General features: G+C 45.4%; 1 protein-coding gene across 2 annotated transcripts in view; it reads left to right on the forward strand.

The window, feature by feature from the left end:
- Nucleotides 1-26,139, forward strand: part of adgra2 (adhesion G protein-coupled receptor A2) — a 55,552-nt gene that overhangs the window by 12,823 nt on the left and 16,590 nt on the right. For both annotated transcript variants that reach the window (XM_031830085.1, XM_031830086.1), the window contains exons 3-14: nucleotides 7,925-7,996; nucleotides 19,713-19,784; nucleotides 22,292-22,363; nucleotides 22,470-22,541; nucleotides 22,850-23,013; nucleotides 23,514-23,727; nucleotides 24,006-24,170; nucleotides 24,278-24,476; nucleotides 24,659-24,808; nucleotides 25,039-25,200; nucleotides 25,294-25,494; nucleotides 25,866-26,055. In XM_031830085.1, coding sequence (XP_031685945.1) covers nucleotides 7,925-7,996; nucleotides 19,713-19,784; nucleotides 22,292-22,363; nucleotides 22,470-22,541; nucleotides 22,850-23,013; nucleotides 23,514-23,727; nucleotides 24,006-24,170; nucleotides 24,278-24,476; nucleotides 24,659-24,808; nucleotides 25,039-25,200; nucleotides 25,294-25,494; nucleotides 25,866-26,055 — 1,733 coding nt within the window. The remainder of the gene's footprint in view (nucleotides 1-7,924; nucleotides 7,997-19,712; nucleotides 19,785-22,291; nucleotides 22,364-22,469; nucleotides 22,542-22,849; nucleotides 23,014-23,513; nucleotides 23,728-24,005; nucleotides 24,171-24,277; nucleotides 24,477-24,658; nucleotides 24,809-25,038; nucleotides 25,201-25,293; nucleotides 25,495-25,865; nucleotides 26,056-26,139) is intronic.

A 26,139-nucleotide genomic window follows, 5' to 3' on the forward strand; every position in this document is an offset into this window, starting at 1 on the left:
GACAATGGACACATTCATGTCTCGAGACACATTTACTGCTTAAGTGCTCGTTGTGCTCAAGGGCGTTCAGTGGCCGCTGTATTCACTGTGGTGACCCAAGCCTCAGAGGACAGAGCCAGTGTCCCTGTGCCAAACAGAACTGCTGCCTGTCAGAGGTGGCTAACTACCACTGAGTGGCTGTGGAGGCTCCCTGGTCCACCTGATTCCACCTGTTATGGGTCTGGGACGTGACCAGGGCATGGTGAGGAAAGGCCCCTCACCTGGCCTTCAGGACAGAGACACCAGTCCAGTGCAGAGGCACTGTAAGACCTTCCCTTTATTATAAATCAGGTCTACCATAAACACACATTCTCTCCATCTTTCTCCTTCTCTCTTTCTCCCTCTTTTTCTGTCTCTTTCTTACCCTCTCTCACACACGCCCGCACGCACACACTCAAGCACACACACACACACACACACACACACACACACACACATGCTCCTGCTGAGATGGGGCTCCTGTGGCTTGCAGCAGTAATTGGTCTGGGCCTTCATTAGTAGCAGGACTGAGGGCTGTGACATGTCACAATGAAAGTGTGTGTGTGTTCAAGTGACTAGACTCCCTCCCTCAGTAGCCAGCTACCAAGTGAACACACCCCTTAACCCTATAATAACCAGCTCCATGTGTCTGTGAAGCAGACCTGCTCCTCATCCACGACTTGTTTACCAACAGTGACATCACAGGATTGTCAATGAAAACCAGGCGCTAAGCTGTTCAAATGCTCACCAGCTATTCAAAAAGTTACACTCACATCCAAAGGCTTCATCTCTCTACCACCCTGTGATCAAACGTTATGTTGAATAGTCTGTGAGCGGCACCGTACTACTATGTCTGACCCTGTAAAACGACACATTTCACTGCACCTATCCAGTGTATGTGACAATAAAACATATATTTCAAAGATATATGTATACTCACACACACACCTTGCAGTAGTTTTTGTTGAAGTAGTGGAGAGGGGTGGACAGCCTTGAGATAACTGGCTAACTTTTTGGCTGGGGCTAGTCTGTTAGAGGCCAACTCTAGCCCATTCCATGTGTATGAGGTGAGCGTGAGGAAGGTGCTATGTAATGTGCTGTAGTTTGGAAATTGCTTTTGATGAATTAGACGTGGCACTTCGAAAGACTAAGAGGCCTTGAGAAGCTTGTTAACAGCCAAGTGAAGTAATGGAGATTTTAATAAAACTGTGGGTTCACCCGCAATATTCACAGACCCAATCTGTCTGTCCTCTTCAGTCCAATTTCCAACCTCGTCATGCCTTTATTGGAAAAGAGTCTGCCATGTCGCTGCTTTACAGTAACTGCTCTCCTACGCACTGCCAGGACACTTCTAAAGCTGTAAATAAAAATTGCTCAAACTCAAGGAGATTGTTTTGAATGACTTTAAGCTATGTATGGGATTCTAGTGGAAGTATCCAGACTGAGAAGGTATACAAAGGTGCATTTTGTCTGCTTTAGCATTAAGAGACATGAAGTCACTTCTTCCATGTTTAAAAGCCTCATTCAAGTTCCTCTATAAATCACTTTCAATGGGTTATTGGATTTAAATGGCTATATTTTGCTGTGAAATAAACCAATGCTTTCAGTATAAAATCACAGTGCAGATTAAACTGGATTGAATTGTGATGCACAAACTCTCCTTGAACAGCTTTCTTATTGACGGCTACTATTAGTCTTTTAATCTCTGAGCCAGGGCTTTATGTCGTGTGCTGAGTTTGTGGCGCGTTACCAAACTCTTTCAAGGGTTCTTGTCTTTCACCTTGTGTGTGGTCCTTTAGCAAAGAGGTCTTTCCAAAGTAAAAGGATGTTTACACGGTGGCACATTAGTTGTTTTGACTCTTTATTACATTGAACCTGCACCTCTCTTTGTTTGCTTTGGGGACAGGGCCCATGGTCAGGGCTCATGTTGTTCCATTTGATTGTGTTTCCAGGGTGTTTAGTAGGATGGGCCACAGCAGTGGCTGATCTTTGAACCCCAATCCCCTTTCTCCTGCAGCCTTAGGTGTTTGTTTCTGGACAACTCTGTAGATGATCAGTGTTATGATAGAGAGGTAGATTGTTGATGTTGTTGATGTTGTTGTAATGAGATGCTGGGTTGCCAGGATAAAGATGGTTAATGAGCGCAGAGAGCTTAGCCTGCAGAGGGATTCTTATTAAATAGAAATCCCTCCTTAAGACTGTTATCCTACTTGTGGTCGGCTGTAGAAGCCTGCAGCTAAAGTCCCTTCTGGAGTGGAGACAGGGAGAGAGGGGCTCCAAGAAGCCAGGGCATTTGGGAAAGCAGCAGAGATCAGGAAAATGGTAACATGGGACTCTTCATTCATACAGTCATCTAACTATCATCTAGTTAGTCTTTATTATGCTTTGTTTGTTTCTTTGTAACAACACTTATTTTATTTACTTTTGATTTGATTGCAAGTCATGATGATCAAATGTAAGATTGTTAGCACAGTTATTTTATTTATTGATGTATTTTATTTAACATTTATTTAACTAGGCAAGTCAGTTAAGAACAAATTCTTATTTACAATGACGGCCAACCAAAAGGCAAATTAATGAGAGAGAAGGGCTAGAAACAAGGACATGATTAGAAAGGGAATGAGACCCGTGCTAGAGACACAGTGGAGCAGAATGAAAGTTTATTTTTACAACAATGTTTATTGGGAACAGATATGTGCGATTTGAAAGAGAGGATATCCTGTCTTGTTTGAGAAGAGTTTTATAAAGTGGAGATTTGTCCTAAACCAGTTTTTTTCCCCTCAGATGTCATTTGAATAGCTGTACATACTGTAGCATGCCTTCACATTACCACCAGAGGAACACATATTCACAAAAAAAATAATACTAGCAGAGGATGACCTGAAACCCAGTGCGGCTGTAGGCAAGCATGCACAAACACACAGAGAGGCACACATAGAGGCACACATAGAGGCACACAGAAAGGCACACAGAGAAGCACACAGAGAGGCACACATAGAGAGGCACACATAGAGAGGCACACAGAGAGAGGCACACAGAGAGAGACAAGCACGTAGAGAGACACAGAGAGAGAGACACACAGAGAAACACAGATGAACAGAGGCAAGCACGTACAAACACACAGAGCGACACACAGAGAGACACACAGAGAGAGACACACAGAGAGACACACAGAGAGAGACACACAGAGAGAGACACACAGAGAGAGACACACAGAGAGAGACACACAGAGAGAGACACACAGAGAGAGACACACAGAAAGAGACACACAGAAAGAGACACAGAAAGAGACACACAGAAAGAGACACACAGAGAGAGGCACACAGAGAGAGACAAGCACGTAGAGAGACACAGAGAGAGAGACACACAGAGAAACACAGATGAACAGAGGCAAGCACGTACAAACACACAGGGCGACACACAGAGAGACACACAGAGAGAGACACACAGAGAGAGACACAGAGAGAGAGACACACAGAGAGAGACACACAGAGAGAGACACACAGAAAGAGACACACAGAAAGAGACAAGCACGTAGAGAGACACCGAGAGAGAGACACACAGAGAAACACAGATGAACAGAGGCAAGCACGTACATACACACAGAGACACTCACAGACATAGAGACAGACATAGACACTCCCTCCCACACACGAACTCCATCTACCCAATCCTTCAAACCTGTGTGAGTGTGTGGTAACATTGAAGCTGATCAGAGCGATGATCCACCCAGCTGAGAAGGTTTAGTCTGAGACAAACAGTAGCCTGGAGTCACCATTTCTCCTCTCCTCTTTCCAGAGAGGAAGGAGCAAAAATAAATCTGTGAATGAATACAATATCGGACATGGTGACATGGTGACATGCCCTCATGTCTCCCTCAAAGGCATTGTGGGTTAAGGAAGCAAATTGAGCAAACCAACAAATTGAGTGGCACGGCCTAGGGAGGGGTTGCTGTGGTTTGTACTGCTGGGACAGGGCCCTTTGTTTGGCAGTCAGTGTGCATCTCACTGACTTACTGTCTCAGCCATGCACAAGGAGGGAGGGCTAAGGTATAGCATACCAGCAGTTTCTATAGAAACAGAGCTCAAGGATGGGATGTCTTTCTGTTCTAACAGTATGCTCTCCATCTCTCTGAGGTGACTATTTCCGGTTGAGTAATCATGTCATGGTACCGTATCCCCATTAGGAGAGACATGAGAGGAGTATGTGTGCCTGTCATCAGGGCTGTGACCTGTACACGCTCAACCTCTAGCAACAACAGCAGACCTACTGCTCCAACAGCTGAATCATCAGTTTGATCTTCACTGAATGGCCTTAGATGAAGTGTCTTTATGTGTCCCCCAAGGCTGACCTGCAGCCCAGGGTTTACACACCGATGTTAGATTCAATTACTGACTCTGATCTCTGATAGGCCGCTGGTCTATAAAGGGCCAAATGAATGAGGCTAATGCAGCTCTGCTGTACCTTAGAGAATGTCTGGATTGAGTTAGTGCACTTTTCATATCGCGCACCATAGTGCTGCAATTGCATTTGGAGGCAGACTAACTCAATGTGCCGTCTGTCAAGGGGGCCGTCAGTGTGGAGACGCAGCAGCCCATTCAAAAAGCACAGGCCACTCTATCAAGTTCCCCTCCTCCTCCTCACTTCAGTGATGAATAGTGTATGTGACCCATGCTTTTTCAATCAAGCACAGATCTCGCTCATTGCTAGTGCTTCTAAAAATACTCAAATACTCTATACAGCCTTTGTGTATTTCGATGTAGCAGTGAATGTTTCTCATATTCTTCGCTTGTTCTCTGTTCCGGTCACTCCTGTCTTCCACCTGCTCATGGACAGCGCTCTGCTCTGTGCGTCTCCTTGCTGTCCAGGAAGTTCTCTCCATCTGACCTCTAACCTCTGTCTGCCGCGTCCTGAACAAACAGCTAATTGTCTGGTTTCCTGTTTAGCCTAATGGGAGGGAGCAAACAGCCTATTTCAGGCTGTTTACAGAGCTCTGTCTCACCCTCGTTCTTTCTCGGTGTCTTACTCACTATTGTTTGTGTTGATCCTGTGAAAGAAGAATTTGCACTCTGCTACAGACATCAGAGATACACCGGTGTACTAGACTAGGAAAATGATATGCTAAAGTCCTGAATCGCCAGACCCTTTATTTTCCTGGAAATGTACGTCTTATGTTTCCACAATGTGCTTGACGCTACATGTTTGTGTATTTACTTTCAAGTTCTTCTGTGCAATGTAGAAAAATACTGTAGTTTTCATTATATTCTGTTGAAATTGATGCGCTTAAGGCTAATAGTTTTAGATACTGAGCTGATTGGCTCAGACGACCCTATTTTGTCTATCACAAGCACCCACTAAACAATCATGCAAAAATATGAACATGAACACACACATACATGCACACACACGTGCACACACTCAAGAACGCAAGCACACATACACACAGCACTCAGACTAATCGACCTCTCTCTGAATAATAAGCTTAGTCAAAAAGGAACTCTCAATATCTAAACTTCTGTGTTGAATTAAATGGCTTGTTGCTTTGCCAGATGTGACTGTCTGCTCTGCTATCTGTATTGAATTATTCAGGCCGTTCCGGATCTTCTGTAGCTTTCATCTCAGGCCTGCATCGAGTTATATGAGAGATACTGTGCCTAACTGAAGCGTGAGACCATAGGTCTGGAAGTCACAGGTTCAATTTCAGGCTACGCCCTAGGACGACAACGATACACATGAGTCTGCATTTTCTGCACATTTATTTGCATATGGATTTGAATATATTTTGTTTCAGGGGGAAAAAGGAAGGGAAAGCAGTAGCCTAGTTGAAGTAGACAGATAGATAGCTACACATTTAGACACTGTCAAAATACCAATGTTATAGTTTATTTCTTACAGTGCTGACTAAGTGACTAATGACCAATGTATTCATTATCAACCCCTTAGTTGACAAAGTCACCGGTTGGTGCTGCACAAGGGGCGTGGTGATTAAATCTGTTCATTAAGTCAACAAAAAGGCGAGGAGATGAGGGCTGTGTTTTTATTGATGTGGCAGGAAGTTTGGGGACTGCCTGATTCTGCTGCATCTGTAAATCTCACAGGCTGTTCACAGTCAGCTTCCTCTTTTAAAACACACACACACACACTCGTGCTCCTCTCTGTTCCTCAGCATCGATTAAAAACACACTTCATCTCACTAACAGCCTATTAAGTGCCCCGGGGAATGAGGAGAGGGCGTAGTGAGTCGGGGGTGGGGGTGTTAATGACGGCGAGCTGTCGCCTGAGCCTGGCCCCTGCTTTACTCTGCTTCCCCGCTGAGGATCACAGAGACACGGTGTGGCAGACACACAGCCAACCTGACAGGACCCATGACACACAGCCAACCTGACAGGACCCATGACACACAGCCAACCTGACAGGACCCATGACACACAGCCAACCTGACAGGACCCATGACACACAGCCAACCTGACAGGGACCATGACACACATTCGACCTGACAGGACCCACGTCACACAGCCAACCTGACAGGACCCATGACACACAGCCAACCTGACAGGACCCATGACATACAGCCAACCTGACAGGACCCATGACACACAGCCACCCTGACAGGGACCATGACACACAGTCAACCTGACAGGACCCACGTCACACAGCCAACCTGACAGGACCCACGACACACAGCCGACCTGACAGGACCCACGACACACAGCCGTCCTGACAGTGGCCACGACACACAGCCGACCGGACGGGCCACCTCACACAGCCATCCTGACAGGGGCCACGACACACAGCCGACCTGACAGGGGCCACGACACACAGCCGACCTGACAGGACCCACGACACACAGCTGACCAGACAGGACCCACGACACACAGCCGACCGGACAGGACCCACGACACACAGCTGACCAGACAGGACCCACGACACACAGCCGACCGGACAGGACCCACGACACACAGCCGACTTGACACGACACACAGCCGACCTGACAGGACCCACGATACACAGCCGACCTGACAGTACCCACGACACACAGCCGACCTGACAGGACCCACGACACACAGCCGACCTGACAGTACCCACAACACACAGGCTTCAGAACCAGAGATTGTGTGTCTCCTGAGCAGTTTACACTGAAAGGGAATGTCACCGTGGACACTGTAGGACCCCGTGGAGGCCTGGCTGTGTCTGGGGCAGGTCAGAGGGTTAGAGCTGGAGGGATTCTGTAGTGGTGTGGAATGTAAAGATAGCCTCTCTGTCAGTCTGAGCTGACTTAGACTGCACTGGGTCCCTATGGGCTGGCATGCCTGATTTACTTTAAATACTGTTTCCCATGATGCCCTCTGAGCCAAAGTGGATCGCCTGCTCTGATCAGTGCATGCTGGTCCTAGAAAGCGTCTCACCCTCTTTTCCGATAAGGGCCCTATAAGCCAAATGATTTGCCAATAGGGAGAAGAGTAATTGTCTTGTCGATCGCAGACTTTCCTTTGACGTGGACGCTGTTGGCTTCTGATGTAAAAATGTATCCAGGATGATTATCATGATTACAGCTACCTACCGCCCACTCCCACCCCCCAATCTCAATTTAGTCTTTATGATTAATTGGAAACAGCTTAGTGTAATGTCTCTGGTCAGGGTAGTCATGTGTGCGACTGCTGCTCTGGAAATCAACGTGCAATTTGCTTATCCTCTCATAAAGATTCTGACCCTCTTAGAGGGTCTCTGGGCAATTGAGTTGTTGGTCATCTATTTCTCTGCTTTTGCACTTACTCCTTTCATATCCGTATTAGGGGTCTGACAAATAGATCTGGTAGGCTACTGTATGAGTTGGATGTGTGTGTTTGTGCAATATTTTTGATGAAGCACAACTAATGATATCTTGGTTTTTCATTTTTCTTTACAGAATTTTGAGTAACAATCGGATCAGGGTTCTGAGAAATGGATCCTTTCTTGGACTAAACGCCTTGGAGAAACTGTGAGTACGCTTGTCATTTTCACATCATCTGATTCTGTCCTGGGGTCTCACTCATAAGTTCAACATTGGCAGGTTTAAAGACAACAGGTTAGCTGCTGTGTGCTTGGAGCTCATATGGCCCCACAGAGACAGGGGGTCAGGGAGATCTATGCATCTCGCTGCTCGGCTATCCAGTGGGCTGGCTTCAGCAGGGAAGATGAAATACTGAGAGTGGTTATTTATGTGAAAAGATTGCATAATTACACCACCATCCGTCATTATCAGGGAAGCCCTGCTCTACAGGACAAGATAAGGGGATCCATGGGAGGAGCAGGCTGTTGGCGCTGCCTGCACTGCCTGCTGCTCAGACTGAGGCAGGCAGCTGGCTGGCTGGCTGGTTTATGCTATGGAGGTAGGGTCTCAGTGCCTAGCTAGTTCACTGGCTGTTTATTATCGATCCTTACAGTTTAGATGACAGTTGAGTCCTCTGAGGATTTGATCTTCATCAGTGGCACAAAATGTCCCTGCTGTTGTCAACATAAGAACACAAATATAAAGGCTGAGTGACACTGATGAAGGGAGTTTTACATTGCGTCAACAAAATGAGAGTATACAGTGTTGTAGTGTACAGTATGTATGAAATGTGGCCAACAACTGTGCATGTCTAGGAGGCAGCAGTTTTGGGGGAGGGTCGGGGGGAGGAGGTGCTTAAGCAATATTAGTTCCACATGTCAGTGAGCTGCCACACATGAAGTTAACAAGCTTTTCCAAAATGTTGAAAGAAAGACAAATATGGTAATTCTCTGCAGTTGTTAGCTTGTTAGTACCTACCTACTGGGTCTCAAACCAGACATGCCAGGTCTGGAAAAAAGAGCTACATTTGCAGAAACTGCTAGACCCTCTGTTATTGTCTACCGTGTGAGCTACGCCAGGCAAGAAAACCTGTGACCGTGTTCTTACCTTCTTCTTAGGCTCTCTATTACCCAGAGGAGAAATCCGAGTTAGATCCTCACCCATTTCAAGCTTCGTTTGCTCACCTTTATGACCTGTGTTGTTAGACCCTTTAGCTGAGATTTGATTAGTGGTATGGGGCTTTGGCAAACTAGAGGCTTGAGCAGAACTGTTTGTTTGATGTAAAATGAGATGATATTGCTTGTTTTTGCAAGTGCAGAAAAGACCCCCTAGAGTGCCCTGGGCTAGTGGGGTGAGTAACCTGAGCTTGCCCATTAACAGGCCCTTCTACCTGGGACAGTGGTAAAACTAGCAGGGGGTAAGGGACTGAGCAGGCCTGCAGGGCTACAGTACAACTATGACCCAGTGAGAGAGACACAGAACCCAGAACACACACACACACCATTAATGAAAATTGTACAATTTTCGCATGTGGAAAAACACATCATCACACTTCATGTCATCACATGTTTTCACATGTATTTTCATGTTTCACATGTGTAGTGACATGTTGTCACGTTATCACATGAAAACATGTCAAATGTATGTGGTTTTTCTGTAAGGGTGCACACACAACCAGACACACACACTCAGCAGGAGCTGTGGGCGTCTGCCGCAAAAGATGACATGATGTAAATCACACAGGGCTCGTTTCACTCCTCTGCTCAGACCTCTGACCTTCACCGGCCCTCTGACACACTGCACCGGAGGTCTGCTCACTCATCTTGAGCTTCACACTCTGTAATTCAGCATTTCATGACTTTCACTTAAAATTGTCTTCATATTAAAATATCCCACCATGACATAATTCAAAATCCAACCGGGCGCAGATGGATAGGAACGGATTCATGTGAAGTTAAAATGCAAGATGTATTTCGCTTGTTGTCCACCTACTGTGCTCCTACCCCTGCGAGCTGCTGGGTTGTTTTGTTTTGTCTCTATCTTGGTCACCATTCAGGTCTGCTCATTCTTTCCAGCCTGTTGTCTACATGTGCTTGTCATTTGGTCCAGTGGCTAGCAGTTACTCATATACTGTATGTGGTCAGCGGTGTAATCAGAGGCCAGCCCACGAGGGCCGGGTAACACATACTAGGGAATAACACCACAGCAGTCCTTCCCTAAATTCAGGAGGGCAACCAGACAGTCAAATGCACCCAGATTTCAGTGTATCTCAGTCTCAACTTCAGTGTCCGTCTACCTCCTGTGTGTGTGTCCTATTATGGGCATTCCGAACTCCCCCATGCATAATTTCCAGAAGTCGATGTCTAAACAGACCTGCTGTCCCTCTCAGCCTACTCAGCCATGTTTGAAACAGAAGTCCAAGCAGAGGCAGAGCTGAGTATAATCAGAGCTGTGCTGTTATGAGTATGAAAGCACAGCTACAGGGCAGGAACCCCTCCTCCAACCAGAGCAGAGCAGGTCTTTCCTAAGGCCAAACATCCTCAAAGCTGCTATTGCCTTCATAAACTTCCAACTTGCCAAGCCACCCAAGTGCAGAGAGCAATTTAGCATTGTTTGTTTGTCCCTTCTACAGGATATCTGTGTGTTGTGCTGTAGTTCTTTTTGAAAGGTTTGTATCCCAATACACACACACACACACACACACACACACACACACACACACACACACACACACACACACACACACACACACACACACACACACACACACACACACACACACTCACACATACACACACACACACACACATACAATCTCACACACCTTTCCTTGTACCCCCACCTCCTCACAGCACACCCTCTCTGATGGGAGCTGACGCAGGCCCTAACGAGGCGGGTCCACTAACGAGCAGGGACCTTTATGAGTTGTGGACAGATCCCAGCAGCCTGTCCTGCACTGATTTGAGGCAAAGTAATGAGAATAATGAGCAGAGAGGGGGTCTGGCTCGTGTCCAACAGGCCCCCACTGCACCATGGGACACAGGACAGCCAGGGCACAAGGGGCCCTCATTACCAGCCTGCTCACCCTACAGGGAGAGATGGAGCACAAAGGGAGAGGGAGAACAGAGGGGAGAGGTAAAGTGGAGAGGTAGAGAGTGGATAGGTGAAGGAGCAGGAGCACTGTGGTGGACAGGAAAGGAAGAGCTAAGTTAGCTGCATGGGATTGGGTCTGCCAAGCAGGATGAAGCCAGTTCACAGCCTTTTCAAAAGTCACTGTTGGACGTGATCCTTCCTGACCTATACATTTCCTTCATAGCCAATAACAGCCATTCATAGTTATTCTAACCATGGTTTGTCTGTAAGAAATGTTTGGTTTGCAGTGTGCTGTTTTATCTCTTTTTACCCTCACTTCCTGCCTAGTTGAAGCCACTTCAGCTAAGAACAGGAAATACACACTTGTTTGTGATTTATATAGAAGGCTAAGAATGAGGGGATGTTTGCATTGAAACTACTGGTCATCATAAGTCAAGAAGGGCATGGGAATTTGTAGATGTGGAGAGGGAGACAGTATAGCAGAGGGTTAATGTCCTTGATATGATTGAAATAAATCTACTGTGTCTCTGAAATACTGTGTCCTATTCATTCATATTTGTCCTGATAACATCAGTTATATAAAGTAGAGGCAGGAGCCTCTCAAGCTGTGCTTGAGCCCTGCTGAAGCAGACCTTGAAATCGTCTCTGCCATTCTGAGAAGTCAGGGTTAGGAACTAGGCCAAGTTAAACAACTTTACCATCCAACGCAGGGGAAGTGGAGACGAAATGGCTAAAGATGGTATGAAGGCTGTTGGTTAAAGAGAGTGAGTGCACCAGCAGTTTCCCTTATATAAAGTCTTGTTGTTTTCTTTGGTGGGGGAGATTAACATTATTTCCACAGAGGCTAAGCAAATTATACCTTGATGAGTGGGAGTAGTGCAGAGGTGGGCACTGCTTTGCCCTGTAAATCCAGAGGTGGCTGTGGCTAGGAGCCCTGCTGTCTCTAGACCCTCTGGGCACAGCAGAGCAGAGCCCAGATCCAGGCTGCAGGAATGCTCTGATTTCAGCCATCCTCCCAAAAACAACCTGAACTCCTGACTGGAGCAGAGATGGCTGTACCCAGGAGTCTCATTTCTCACTAACCAAACAAATGAGCGTTTGTGTTGTACCTTTTCCTGCATACGCTTTTGAATGGCCCCTGTGAGGCAACGGCCACTTAATGAATGTGCGTGACATGAGAAGGTCGAGTGAGGAAGGGGTTAAGCGTGCTAGAGAGTGGAAACAGAAGGGGGGGGGGGTACTGTTGGAGTTGATAGACTCCAGATGTGTCTGGAAGATAAACTGAAGGAACGAGGAGTGTTTGTATTGTAAGCTTAACTCAATCGTGGCTCTAGGGGTTTATTGAAACGGCGAGCAAGTCCTCTCCTAAGCTCATTACTAAACAGAATTCTTCATATGCCAGTGGTTCTTAAACGCACATGCAGCAAATTTGATATGATTTCAATGGCTTTTTCCTTCATAAGTTCTTGAGGTCCCCCCCCCACTTCCATTCTCACTCCTTTTCTGCTTTCCTCTTTGCATCTCCCCCTCTCCCAGTCCTCTCTGTCTCTCTACCGGACGGTTCCACCACCCCTCTCTTTCTCTCACTACTCGTCTACTCGCTGTAGTCCGCCCACTGGATGCATTTTCTCACATCGCCTGTGATTGTGCTCCTTTTCATTGATATTTTGTATGAACGGTATTGTTTACCAGTTCGTTCTCTATGGTAGAGTTGGCCCACTCCTAACTCTGAATGAAGTATTTCCGGACTACTGTCTGCAAGCTCATTGGCAGAGCGGTGGAGGAGGTGGCCTATTTCTGTTTTTGTTTTTGTCTGCTTTTCAAATAATGTTATGGATTTACTACATTTTCATATTTTCACTGCCTGTTTTATTAGAACCGTTCTGTTCATTTACTGCTGAAAACTGTAGAATATAAGAGCTGGCTGGTTTTCAGGACTAATATCTCCACACTGTTATGATAGTCCTACACAGGGGGACAGTTGTTCATATACAAACAGGGAAAAGTAGCCAACAAGAAATACAAAAAATAAATCACCCCGTGCATTATAAATGAATGACCTCTATACTATACTGTTTATACTGTTGACATAAAGTGAATTGTGGTCAATTCACCCAATTTCGTGGGTGAAGTTGTGTATAACAGTGTTGCTAACAGGACCTCATGCATACTAATGGAAATCAAGAGAAGAGCCAAAGTGGGTATTGCCTCCCTTGCCTAGCCCTGTTCCTTCCAGAACCCAGAGTTGGAGTCAGTAAATCCACAGAGTTTTCCTTGGCAGAATAATCTCCAGTACCCCTAGCAGCAGACTGTGGAAACCTATAATCAACCTAGGAAATGTTACACTTCAAATAAAAGTATACACAGCTATTTCAGTACATCCTTTCCCCAACTAGCGTGCAGTTTGTACCGCAGTTTAAATGAATGCCAGTCATGGCCAGAGCTGTGGCCAGATTCCTTCAGGACAGTTAACTCTAAAGCTCTGTGACATGGCAGGGTTGATATTACCCAGTGTTAGAACAGGCTCCTTTTTAGTTGCACCCAACATCAGATGTAACCGTATGTATCTTCAGGTGAAACATTATATACAGCATGATTTTAAATCACCTGGATGTTTTTTTTAATGGTATCTCCAACTGAGGGTTGTATGTATGTGCCAGTAGTCTCTTTTGATTGTGTTTTCAAGGGTAATGATGGGGCTTGTTTATTATTTGTTGTTAGCAGGTCATTATTGCTATGACAGGAAAGGCTGCATGCAGTGGGGTAGAACTGCAACTCTGGACTGTAGGACAAACCGACATGGCTAAAGCAACTGGTTTCCATATGCACACGAGCTAATGTTGATTAGGGATCTAATCTGAGGGGAACCAGACAAAGAAAATAAAGAAAATAATCTGTGGAAGGGGCAGGAAAGCAGGAAATTAGTAGAAAAACAAGAGCTCGGCAGATCGTGGTTTCCTGTTTTGGGGGAAGGCAGGAGTAGGTTTGGGGGCTGTGTTACAGAGCCCCCATTGTGAGCAAGTGTGTTGAGGAGTGGGGGGGGGACCATTACACAGGGCCACCCCCCATCCCCACCTGCCCCTCCCTACAGGGGAAAAGCAGCTAGTAAAAAAAATGAGAAATAGGAAACTGTAAAAAAAAACAAAAAACGAGCAAGGGCCTCTGTGCTGGAGACACCAACGAGACAGGAAATGACACGCGGCACAAAAATGGTCTCCACTGACCTCTGTCGGGACCAAGGTGCCAGTTAACATTTAAGTCCCTCTTTCTTTCTCTGTCTCATTATGAACACCCAAACAAACACTTGTTTCATAGCTCGGAAGGTTGATAGTGTGACCTGGTTGTGCATCTGCAGATAGGTACAGTATAGAAAATAGGGAATGAAATACCTTTTCTCTCTACTTATAAAAACCTTATCCCCAATTGAGTGAATTCCAGTCTGGGTGATAATGAATGGCTGTTCCGTGGCTTCAGTCATTCTCCCATTGCTCACCAGGGCTATGGCCTGAACAATGTCACTGGAGCACTCCATCCCCTGCCACAGTGGGCCTGATAATGGAGCACTCCATCCCCTGCCATAGTGGGCCTGATAATGGAGCACTCCATCCCCTGCCACAGTGGGCCTGATAATGGAGCACACCATCCCCTGCCACAGTGGGCCTGATAATGGAGCACTCCATCCCTTGCCACAGTGGGCCTGATAATGGAACACTCCATCCCCTGCCACAGTGAGCCTGATAATGGAACACTCCATCCCCTGCCACAGTGGGCCTGATAATGGAACACCCCATCCCCTGCCACAGCGGGCCTGATAATGGAACACTCCATCCCCTGCCACAGTGGGCCTGATAATGGAACACCCCATCCCCCGCCACAGTGGGCCTGATAATGGAACACTCCAACCCCTGCCACAGTGGGCCTGATAATGGAACACTCCATCCCCTGCCACAGTGGGCCTGATAATGGAACACTCCATCCCCTACCACAGTGGGCCTGATAATGGAACACTCCATCCCCTGCCACAGTGGGCCTGATAATGGAACACTCTACAGCCTGGAGCGCTATACAGCAGTCGTCTTAATTATGCCCTGCGAGCACGTCCGGTCCCGTCCCGTCCCAGACAGGAAGGACTCTTCAGAGCAGCACAGGATCAGCCCCATTGATTGGGAGAAGACTTGAAGAAGAAAAAAAATACAGTCTTTAATGGCAGCCTCTGGTGTTAGGCCCAGTTGAAGAACACAATGGCTCTTTTTAGACTGGCTGTGGGTTGGATGCTGTCAAAGCCCAATCATATGGGCCACATGTGGTGTAGGGGATAAAGCACTGGGCTTAAAGGGATGTTGGTTACAAATCCATTTGGGAATCAGTTATTTTTCCTTTCAACATTTTTTTGTTGTTGACATTTTGATGCAGATTGTCAGGTTATCAGTCTTTCGCCTCCATGTCCTATAGTCACAGGCACACAGGAGAGCTTGACCTGTTTTTGCTCTGGCCATGGTATTACTACTGCCATAAGTCAGAAGTTTGATTTCATATTTATTTCAAGTATGTTTGTTCTACACCTATAAGGGACGATAAGTGAAAGTGGGAGATGGTGGATAAGAGTCCATATAAGGGTGGGAAAAGTACACTTAAACATTTCTTGTGTTTGTTATTGGGACCCCAATGATAAGAACATACCCAACATCACATTCCAGATCCACAGAAGACCTACGACTGCAATTCCATGCTAGTATGTTTCAAGGTGAAATACATTGAGCATTTGTATTTTACATTTCTTCAGACATTGTTTATGCTGCTCCTCTTTGCTGGTGACAGCTGCTGTCATCAGTGTGAGGGCCAGTGAGCTGTGAAGTCGATGTCTGGGAGGATGCTGCCTCAGAGGGCAGAATGAAGTCATTGCCTGGGTGTGTGGCCTGCTGGGCCTGCATGGGTCTGCATGGCTCTGTTGACTCTGGTGCTCTCCTCCACATTCTCCAGCTCGGTGATAAGAGAGTGTATTGGAGTGCCCGACTGTTGATACTCATAGGCCTAAAGCACACACTGCTCTGCCCCTTCTAAGGCTGTGTATGAAAGGGCAGATTGTTGAGAGTATAGATGTATGGGTGCACATGGGACTTGATTTACTATCTGAAGACTGCTGTTGACACATTGGGCATCAGGTTCACCTCCTGTGAAGGAACATGTGCAGGGGGCTTAAGAAGACCAGAGTACCAGTGTGTCTCTGTGGTAGAGAGTGTGTGTGTCTCTAGCACAGTAGCGTAGTACACGCCAGTATGTGTATACCCAGCAAACTGGGAACATTCCCAGAACATTAGCTAAGATTCCATTTATAAAGGTTGTATCTAACATTCAAATGAAAACATCCCAAAAACACAAATGTTTTTAACATAAAATATCTTTGGAATGTTCTCCTAACATTCACCTTAAATGTGGTGCACAACATCTGTAACAACCACACAGAACTTTCCCCAAAAGTTCTAATTAGGTTTCCAGGTAATGTAACAACACAATGTAGCAGTAATGTTTTCCCAGCAAACCAAAATTGGTTCTGGAAAATTCCCAGAACATACATTAGGTTGCAGCAAATGTTCTCATAACACAAAAACTGTCTAAAAACATTCATTTAGAAGAATGATCCCAGAACACATTTAGTCTATTCTTTAAAGGTACCCAGATTTTTTTTTAGGTTTTTGGGAACATTGTGGAGTTATGACAAGATATAGGTTCCCAAAACACTAAAACTGTCAGTTGTGCTGGCATTCAGATAATGTTTGTATCAGGGTGCAGAAAACATTCCTTTCATGTTGCTAGAATGTTGACAGAACAGCCTTTCTGACTTCTTTAAAGGCTCCCGGAACATTTCATTAAGTTGTGGGAGTTGTCTGAGATGTCACAATAATATTATTGTGATATTCACACAGGTTGTACAGAACATTCCCACAATGTTGCACGGTGTTCCACAATTTCCAAATAAGTCTATTTTTTAGAATATTTGTTTTAGGTTTAACATAATATTCCATTGATGTTCACGCTATATACATTTATCTTCTCTTGGAGGTCCTCAGATCATTTCTAGAACATTTTATATTTAAGTTTGACCTAATATTCCCACAAACTTCTCAGCATGCAAATGTTTTGCTCTTTAAAGGATATTGTAATACATCCCCATTGTGTTTCTATCCAGATAAAAATAGCAATTCACATTTGAGGACTGTATTGCAGGTGATATGGAACACATGGTATTTTCATTTCATTCATAGGACATTTGAACAGCATTTAATCATACAGACACAACCATATTTTGTACACGTCATATGTTGACAAGCTGAAAATGTGGGGTTTGAAACTGCAATGTTTGGTTCCCAAGCCAGGTCTTGTATCCCAAGCCAGCATTCAATCATACATCCCAGACATCCGCACGACTGGACAGTTTTTGTCTTATGAGAACATTTGCCACGACCTAACGAATGTTCTGGGAACTTTCACAGAACCAATTTTGGTTTGCTGGGTATATTCTGTGGTTCTTGGTGTATCTCTATGGCACAATGTAAGTATGTGTGTGTGTCTACGAGGAAAAGTGTAGGCTATGTCTATGTCACAGGAGGTTGGGGGGATCTTAATTGGGGAGGACGCGCTTGGGGTAATGTCTGTAGCGGAATAAGTGGAATGGTATCAAATATATCAAACACATCGTTTTCATGTGTTTGATGCCTTTCCATTCGCACCATTCAATCCGTCATTATGAGCCTTCCTCCACTCAGCACCCTCCTGTGGAGATTGTGTGTGTGTGCGGTACAGTAAGTGTGTGTCTGAGACTCAGTAGTCACCATGAGGGAGGAAGTGGTGGGCAGTGCCCCGCCTTTCATCACGGTGCTAACGAGCCCCGGGACACGCCAGGCTGGAAACAGTAGCATTGTTCTCCCCTCCCTGGGCAACAGCTCCAACGCGACTTCTGACTCTCTCTCATACACACACACACACACACACACACACACACACACACACACACACACACACACACACACACACACACACACACACACACACACACACACACACACACACACACACACACATATTGTAATTTGCACTCTCACACACTCAGACATTTTGTTAATGCAAGGGATTTCTTGCCCTCTCTCCCTCTCTCTCTCTTCATAAATGTGTGAAGACTATGGTTTGCAGGTCAGCATTGAAGCACATACCAAACAGATATGGCAAGGTAGCGCAGTTTTGTTAGCACTCTGGTCAGGGTAAACTTTCACCTCTGTAAAAAGCTGTGAAGTTGTTGCAAAGTGTTCTGTCAGTGGGTCTGTCTTACTGCTTTCAGATAGACACATCTGTCTCTGGTCCACCCAGTCTCAGCCAGGACAATACTACACTGGACCAGCTCTATCATTATGTTACTGTATATACTGTCATTCTGATATGAGTGATGATGGCCCCGGATAGTCCTGTCCAAAACAGATCTTGACCAATAAAAGCCCTGCCTGTATCTCAAGGTATTGTAGCCATTCCCCTCTCTCTCTCTCTCTCTCTCTCTCTCTCTCTCTCTCTCTCTCTCTCTCTCTCTCTCTCTCTCTCTCTCTCTCTCTCTCTCTCTCTCTCTCTCTCTCTCTCTCTCTCTCTCTCTCTCTCTCTCTCTCTCTCTCTCTCTCTCTCTCTCTCTCGTATTTACTGGAAACTATTCTCAGAATGAATCTGTCCTGAATTGATCAAAATAGCTCATCTCTTGGACGGAGGACAAGAGTGGGCGAGGAGATGTTTGGGGGGCTAACATTTTAAATGGTGTGTGATGCGATGTGGTTAGGAAAATAGATCTGAGATAATGCATTGTGGGATAGTGGAGCAGAAAGTCCCTGAAGGTTCTGGCTACCACAATGGCATGCTGGGAAGAATTGTAATGGGGGGGGGGGGGGGGGGGGGGACTGCTTCCTCCCTAAACGTTGGTGTTGATGTCTGGGAGCTTCTGTAAGGAAATCCTTCTCTGTGACTGTTCCTTTGGGAGCAGGCGTTTTTCATGCTGTAGGAACAAGGAACACATTGCCTTCACACATCAGCCTTGTCCTGCCTACAACCCTTTGTCTGATGACCTCTTCCAACCTTGCTATTCCCACCTGGCCAAAGAGCTTCCCTTAGTTTCAGAGGTTAATTCTCAGGCAGGTCTGACTGTGAATGGAGAAGGGTATGTGGTTGAGTTGTTTAACACATGGGCATGGCTCGGCATGGCAGGCAAGAAGGTGGGGTGAAATGTGACGGGTAGTATGAAATTAGATCTTCAAATGTAGAAATTCATATTTATGGTTTGGCAATAGCCAGAGTAACTTTATCTTGGGAAGAGTCATTTTCAAAAGAGTACTGAAAGAGTAGCACTCCTCTTGGATTCCAGCGATATTTTCTTTGGTCAACTATTGGCATCCTTGCGAGACCCAAGTCCAGGTGGCTGTTGGGGTAAGATTTCCAAACCATCCGAATACAGAAATATCCTGCTGTGTACCACTGGTGGGGCCATATTTGGGACATATGTATCCACTCCCTGTCATTTTAAAGAAACCTCTGTATTGCTGATCCTGGCTGAATATTGTATCCAGCTATTCACTGTTCATACTGTATTTACTCAGATATTAACACATTTTAATGAACCCCTGGTGATTGCCCTCAAGCCTTAGTTTGGAGATGTTATGGGCCAATGTTTCAACTAGCTATGTGCAAGGCTGTAGGTCTCCTCATTGACATGCAGTCTAATGTCTTATGTTATTTTAATTTCTCTTTCTCTCTCTCTCCCCAGGGACCTCAGGAGCAACCTCATCAGCACCATCATGCCTGGAGCCTTCCAAAGTTTATCTGAACTTCGGAAGCTGTAAGTGCATACAGAATCAGCTCTGTTTTCATTATATCTTGTGCACTGTAAACAGTCATATTGCGTATATAAGAGTTGGTTTAGTTGCCAGTCTCCCTGCATGTCACAGTATTGAGTGTTTTCAAAACCAGCACACAGTCATAACTTTTTCTGACACATAAAACTATATGTAAAAATATATATCCTTAGTTTTAGCGTCCATCATAAAAACCTGGCTGGCTGGCTCAGAAATGTGTTGTGGATGGCTGGGCTAAGTGTATGTGCTGGTCTGTGCTGATCTCAGTGGGGCCTGGGATGACATGCCTGGTGCAATGCTCTGCCGCCATGGGAAACCTCAGGGACACGCAGAGGCTCCTCACACGTCATTGGATGTGACAGGGAAGCAGTTTGCGGCCGCTTGTAGCTCACTCATTGTGTGTTTGGACAGTCGGCTCCGGTCCTCTGCCCTGCGCTGCGTGACTCTTTTCCCCTCCCTGTACTGCTTGTGTTTTCCCTGCAAGGTCTGGGGCGTTTCAAAACAAACAGGGAGAGATAAAGACACACTCTCGACAGATCTCTGCTGGGTTGTGTCAGGGGGACAGTGGAAGAAGGCTCACTCTGACACTGTCCTTATACCATGCAGACACAGCATGCAGGGGCTGCAGAGTGCATTTGCTCCTTCTTTGGTGATATGGCTTTAGTAGAGGTTCTATGGTCTATATCGATAAGGAACATTCACAGGTCACGAGAGTATTGCAAAATTCCAATTCCTTATCCTGCTGTGTTACATGCTGGCTAGTTGTATGAATGGGAATTGTGAAAGATGTGCCTACTGGCCAAGAAAGCCACTTTGGATAAGACGTTGTTATTGTAAACAAATACAATGTGCTGGAGAAGCCAGTTGTTCCCAATGAGATCACAAAAACAACATGCAGAGTGTCAAGATTAGGGTTGCAAATGTATCGGTAATTTACCAAAGTTACCGGAATCTTAAGTCATTTTGGATATTTATTTAAAAAAATATTAATATATAGTATAAATTTTTTATACAGTACCAGTCCAAAGTTTGGACACACCTACTCATTTAAGGGTTTTTCTTTATTTTTACTATTTGCTACATTGTAGAATAAAGTGAAGATGTCAAAACTATGAAATATGGAATAATGTAGTAACCAATAAAGTGTTAAAAAAATACATTTTATATTTGAGATTCTTCAAAGTAGCCACCCTTTGCCTTGATGACAGCTTTGCACACTCTCAACCAGCTTCATGAGGAATGCTTTTCCAACAGTCTTGAAGGAATTCCCACATATGCTGAGCACTTGTTGGCTACTTTTCCTTCACTCTGCGGTCCAACTCATCCCAAACCATCTCAATTGGGTTGAGGTTGGGTGATTGTGGAGGCCATGTCATCTGATGCAGCATTCCATCACTCTCCCTCTTGGTCAAATAGCCCTTACACAGCCTGGAGAGTGTGTTTTGGTGGTTGTCCTGTAGAAAGCGCAAACCAGATGGGATGACGTATCGCTGCAGAATGATGTGGTAGCCGTGCTGGTTAAGTGTGCCTTGAATTCTAAATAAATCACTGAAAGTGTCACTAGTAAAGCACCCCCACACCATCACACCTCCTCCTCCATACTTCATAGTGGGAACTACACATGCAGAGATCAACCATTCACCTACTCTGCATCTCACAAAGACACGGCTGTTGGAACCAAAAATCTCAAGTTTGGACTCATTAGACCAAAGGACAGATTTCCACTGGTCTGTCATTTCTCTTTGCTTATTTGAGCTGTTCTTGCCATAATATGCACCTGGTTTTTTTCCCAAATAGGGCTATCTTTTGTATACCCCCAGAAATACACACAAATTAACTTTTAACAAGGCACACCTGTTCATTGAAATGCATTCAAAGGTGACTACCTCATGAAGCTGATTGAGAGAATGTCAAGTGTGCAACGTTGTCATCAAGGAGACGGGTGGCTACTTTGAAGATTCTCAAATATAAAATAGATTTTGATTTGTTTAACACTTTATTGGTTACTACATGAATCCATTATGTGTTATTTCATAGTGTTCATATCTTCACTATTATTCTACAATGTAGAAAATAGTAAAAATAAAGAAAACCCCTTGAATGAGCAGGTTTGTCCAAACTTTTGACTGGTACTCTATCTGTGTCCATATTGTCCATGAGTTTCTAGTAGATAGACCATATGGTTTAATAGAAAATAGCCTAATTAATGGAAAAAGTACCTAACGTGCAATGGCATTATTTCCATTTAACTCTTTAACTCTTCCAACTATTGACCTTTTTCACAACTGCCATCAGTTTGACAACATATACATATGGACCCAGAAAAATGTAATAAAAATATATATGAAGGATATTTCATGCTGTAACCCTCATTTAAACACCAATGGAATTCATTAAGTTGAGGGTTTTAAGGCTTTGTCATTCTATTTTGTATTTAAGAAATGACCATTATTCACCGCTGTGCCCTCACTGTCCCTGTTATCTCTCCTAGCGACCTGTCCAACAACCGCATTGGCTGCTTGACTCCAGACATGTTCCAGGGACTCACCCAACTCACCAAACTGTAAGCAGGCTAAATGACTGACCATAAAGCAACACATTCTAGTGTAGTATTGTGGGTATGTAGTACAGTGATAGTGATTAAACATCTGTCTGGTTTCTCCTGTTAGGAACCTCTCTGGGAACATCTTATCTACCTTGGACCCAGGGGTCTTCAAGGAGCTCGCCTATCTTAAACTTGTGTGAGTACTGTTCCTTGCTCCTAACTGCCATCCCCTTCTTCACAGTTTGCTCCAGATAGATGTTTGTATAATCTTCGGAAGCGATATAAATGCAATCTTGGCAATCTGATCACATTTTTCTCCCTATAGGCTTAGTTTAAGCAATGGACAGCCTTTTGTCACATCTGACATGTTGATCCTATAATGGACCACCAGAGAATAGATCTGAACTGTTGGGCAACATGCCGTTAGAGGGAAAGTGCTCCCGCTCTTCAGTGTAATCTCCCCTGATGAATGCTGTTGTAAAACTCCCTGCTTTTTCTCACCAGGAACTTTAACTCTGACTTTCTGTCATGTGACTGTGGGCTGCGCTGGGTGCCGGGTTACTTTCGCACCAGAACAGCCCGGCTGGGGGACGAGACAATCTGTGCTTATCCCAGGAACCTCCATGGAAAGCCCCTGCGTGGACTGAGCGAAAGTCAGCTGAGCTGTGGTGAGTGTCTGACAGGAAATTGAATGCATATGAATGCGGTGGTTCACCACTATCACCCCTCAAATAGTATGAAAACGTCACCATATGAATGACAGAGTCATTGTTTTCTCATGGTAACATTGTGAGATGAGGTAAGTGTTTGTGAAAAGTAATAAGCTGTGAGTGAGCAAGTGGAAACATGTAAGAAGTGCAATAAAAATGCAAAATACCAATGTTTTGCTGTCTCCAATAGCGTGTTTTCTATTGTATTTCCTCTTCCACTCGTCTGTCTTTCCAAGTGCACCAGTTAGCTGTGTTGTGCCTCTTCTGTGGTCGGCCTTTATGATTTGGGGCTGTCTGCATCCAATATTCCTAAACAAGCAGGCTCATAATGGCTTCATCTGAAATATTTAGCTGAGGTTGTGTAATGAAAGAGCAGCAGAAGTAACCCAGAGTGATTTGTTATGGTCTCATCTGCCTTCCCTTCCCTGGCTGTGCTGTGTGTTCCTCTCCTCACTCAGATGGGCCTCTGGAGCTGCACACCCTGTCTCTCCTACCCTCCCAGCGCCAGGTGGTCTTCAAGGGGGACCGGCTGCCCTTCCACTGCACCGCCGCCCTGGTGGACAAAATCACGGCACTGCACTGGCGCCACAACGGCCAGCTGGTGACCTCTGACCCTGAGCAGGGCGTCAGTCTAGAGACTAGCGTGGTGCATGACTGCACCTTCATTACCAGGTAATGTTACAGTACTAAGGGGTCCGTTGTATATCTGTCGATCCCAGCACTCTTTTCTTACCTTTCATAGCACTCCTCAATTGTCATATTTTCATGTTTTTATCATAAAGTTAAATATGTTTTTGATTTAGTAATGGTTTATGAGGCCAGTGTTTGGTTCTCATGAATTGATTAAGAAAAAAAATGTTTGTTTAGTTTCTGCTGATAGGACATGAGGTGTAGTGTGCTGTCTGGGTATGTGTGATGGCAGTGACTGATGTACTGTCTCCTCGGTGCAGTGAGCTCATCTTGTCCAACGTGCATGTTGAGGCCAGTGGAGAGTGGAAGTGTGTGGTGGCCACTGGGCGGGGCAACACCTCCCGCAGCGTGGAAATAGTGGTGCTGGAGAACAGCGCCTCCTTCTGTCCGGAGGAAAGAGTCACTAACAACCGGGGAGAGTTCAAGTAAGGAAGAAAACAATAATTCCCCTCTCCAGAAACTAAATCCACAATAATAACAGTCCTTCTGATTAAAACATGCTGCATCCTCCTCCCTTGGTGTTTTTTTCTAGGTGGCCCAGAACCCTGGCAGGTATCACCTCCTACCAGTACTGTCTGCAGCTGCGCTACCCCTCCCTGTCCATGGGGGGTACTGTGGAGCAGAAGCAGGCATCACGATACTGTGACCGCTCAGGGAGCTGGGAGGAGGGAGACTACGACAACTGTCTCTACACCAACGACATCACACGGGTCCTACACACCTTCATCCTGGTCAGTCCCAGGGGTGTGCTTGGGCTGTCCCAAGTTCATTTAGCCCAGTACCTATGAAATCAAAATATGATAAATATATTATGGTAGTAATATTTAGTTGTTGCCTGAAAGGTAAATGTGTCAAAGTAACAAAACATTTGAGTTATTTGCTTTAAAATAATCCTACTTCTCTCTTTTTCCAGATGCCCATCAATACCTCTAATGCAGTCACTCTGGCACGTCAGGTGCGCACGTACACCGTGGATGCATCCAGTTTCACTGACACTATGGACGTGATGTATGTGGCCCAGATGATGGAGAAATTCATGGAATATGTCCGACCACTGCGAGAGGTGGGACAATGAGATCTTTAATCCCTCAATGCATGTTTTTTATTTTTTATTTTGTATCTGCGTTGTCTTTAATTGGAAAGAGTTGATAGGGACTTTTTGACTTGAATATTCATGATATATTCATTACCTTATGTCCATGATTAAGTTTCTTTCTGCCCCCTGTGTTTATGTAAATGCCTGTTTTTATGCTTGCTTTTTCATGTCTTTACCTCTGTGTATGTATGTGTCAGCTGTCAGAGATGTTGGTGGATATGGGCAGTAACCTGATGCAGGTGGATAATCAGATCCTGGCCCATGCCCAGAGAGAGAAGAAAGCCTGCAGCTCCATAGTCCACTCTCTGGAGACTCTGGCCTGGCCCCAGCTCCACAGCCATGCTCAGGACCTCTCCACGGTACAACAACCTGCATTCCAACATGTTTTAAGGTTCTATATTATTTTTTATCTAACAGTCCTAAATGTAATCAACGTTGTTAACCCCCTATAGCTCTCCAAGAACATTGTAATGGAGGCCCATCTTATCCGTCCGGCCCACTTCACTGGCATGAGCTGCACAGCTTACCAACGCCGGGAGACCTTGTTAGGCAACCTGGTCATGGAGGGGGCAGAGCCCACCCACGAACAGCAGCTCCGCTTCCGCTGCACCACAGGCACCCACAACACCTCCATAAACAACTTCCCCATGAAGGTAAGCACTGTCTCCGTCTCCCTCACCCAGACCTGAACCCAACCTTACCCACAAACAGGACTGTAGTTGTGTGTCTGTGGTACAATGGCAGACAGTGCATACGGTTGTCATTAGAGGGAACACACCTCAGAGCTTGACCTACTGGAGATGGCATGGATCTGCATTTAGCACAGTCATTTACAACAGCTGACACGAAAGAGGGAGTAAATCCTGAGGTTTTGGTGTTTGAAATTTCTGTTTCGTATTCCATTGGGTTAACAGAGTCAAATATAGGTGAAAGTAGGACAGTAAAGAATGAATGGTATGATTCTCTCTCTCTCTCTCTCTCTCTCTCTCTCTCTCTCTCTCTCTATGTTTCTCCCACCCTCTAGAATGCTGTAGCCCTCGCATCTGTGGTTCTCCCTGCCTCTCTGTTCCCCCCGGACGCCCCGTCAGACTGTAAGCTTCAGTTTGTGGCGTTCCGTACAGGGAGGTTCTTCCCCTTCTCAGGGAACTTCAGTGGTCCTGGAGAGAACGCCCGCAGACGCAGTGTCAACAGCCCTGTCATCTACGTAGGCCTAGGTGAGGGAGCAGCTATAACACTTTTATTACACAATTCAACAAATTTACAGAGATGGGTCAAACCTGGTTATTTTAAGACAATTA

The sequence above is a fragment of the Oncorhynchus kisutch genome, linkage group LG8 (genome assembly GCF_002021735.2).
Source record: "Oncorhynchus kisutch isolate 150728-3 linkage group LG8, Okis_V2, whole genome shotgun sequence".
In the NCBI taxonomy this organism is placed as follows: Eukaryota; Metazoa; Chordata; class Actinopteri; order Salmoniformes; family Salmonidae; genus Oncorhynchus; species Oncorhynchus kisutch.